We start from the raw sequence: 787 nt of genomic DNA on the forward strand, positions 1-787 counted from the left end.
CAGGTAACAGAGATCTAGAAGAACAGGATCATAGTGGACTTGAGCCAGATCCTGCTGTGACAGAGACTCACAGAGACAGTTCATGAGTGTGTTATTATATAATCATCAGTCAGACTCATCATCTTCTTCTGAAAGAGACGCTGCTTACAAATGGCTTTTAGCTCTTTTAGGCTTTTTGCATATCCAGTAATATAATGTACTTATTTAAATCTAATCCAGGCTACTGGTGAAATTAGGTATTATGGCGACTAGTAAATATTCACCCCAATATGCATTATATTCACTATTCTGTATAGTAGTTTAATAGTAGCCTTCATTAAAGTTGTAGTCTATAAACAATATTTTTTGTCCTGCAGAATGTAATGTAGAATGCAGAATGCAAATGTAGGCTAAACAAGATGTTTGATTTCTTGTGTATGGAACGTCAAAAACATGTCAATTTTAACCAGTTTTAAGGGTCCTTGGGAAGATTCAGTGTCTCTAACCGCTCTAAAGTTATAAATAATGGTCAATCCAATCATAGCCTTTGATCTGCTTTTCCTGAGCAAACCTACTCATCCCTACAATCAGACTCCATTGATGTGCTAATTTCCTAGAAAGTTCACATATAGTGTAAGTGGCAAATACTGGAATCTGTAGCTCTAATGTAATACAATGAATATGAGAAGAATGAAGAATGAAGCTGATGCTGTGAAAGTGCTGGATTGAGGTGAGCTACTAAAATCAGACAGTCAACAAGAGCTTTCTGTTTTCTGTAGAGTTTCCAGTCTCTCTCAGCTCCTCCTGA

General features: G+C 36.6%; 1 protein-coding gene across 1 annotated transcript in view; it reads left to right on the forward strand.

Moving 5' to 3' along the window:
- The window catches only part of LOC107572330 (E3 ubiquitin/ISG15 ligase TRIM25-like), a 14,869-nt gene extending 14,851 nt beyond the window's left edge, over window positions 1-18 (forward strand). The window contains exon 3 of the mRNA XM_016258758.1: window positions 4-18. Within this exon, the coding sequence (XP_016114244.1) occupies window positions 4-18 (15 nt within the window). The remainder of the gene's footprint in view (window positions 1-3) is intronic.
- The last annotated feature ends 769 nt before the right edge of the window (window positions 19-787 follow it).

This window comes from Sinocyclocheilus grahami, unplaced genomic scaffold (genome assembly GCF_001515645.1).
Source record: "Sinocyclocheilus grahami isolate Dianchi unplaced genomic scaffold, SAMN03320097.WGS_v1.1 scaffold1736.1, whole genome shotgun sequence".
Classification (NCBI taxonomy): Eukaryota; Metazoa; Chordata; class Actinopteri; order Cypriniformes; family Cyprinidae; genus Sinocyclocheilus; species Sinocyclocheilus grahami.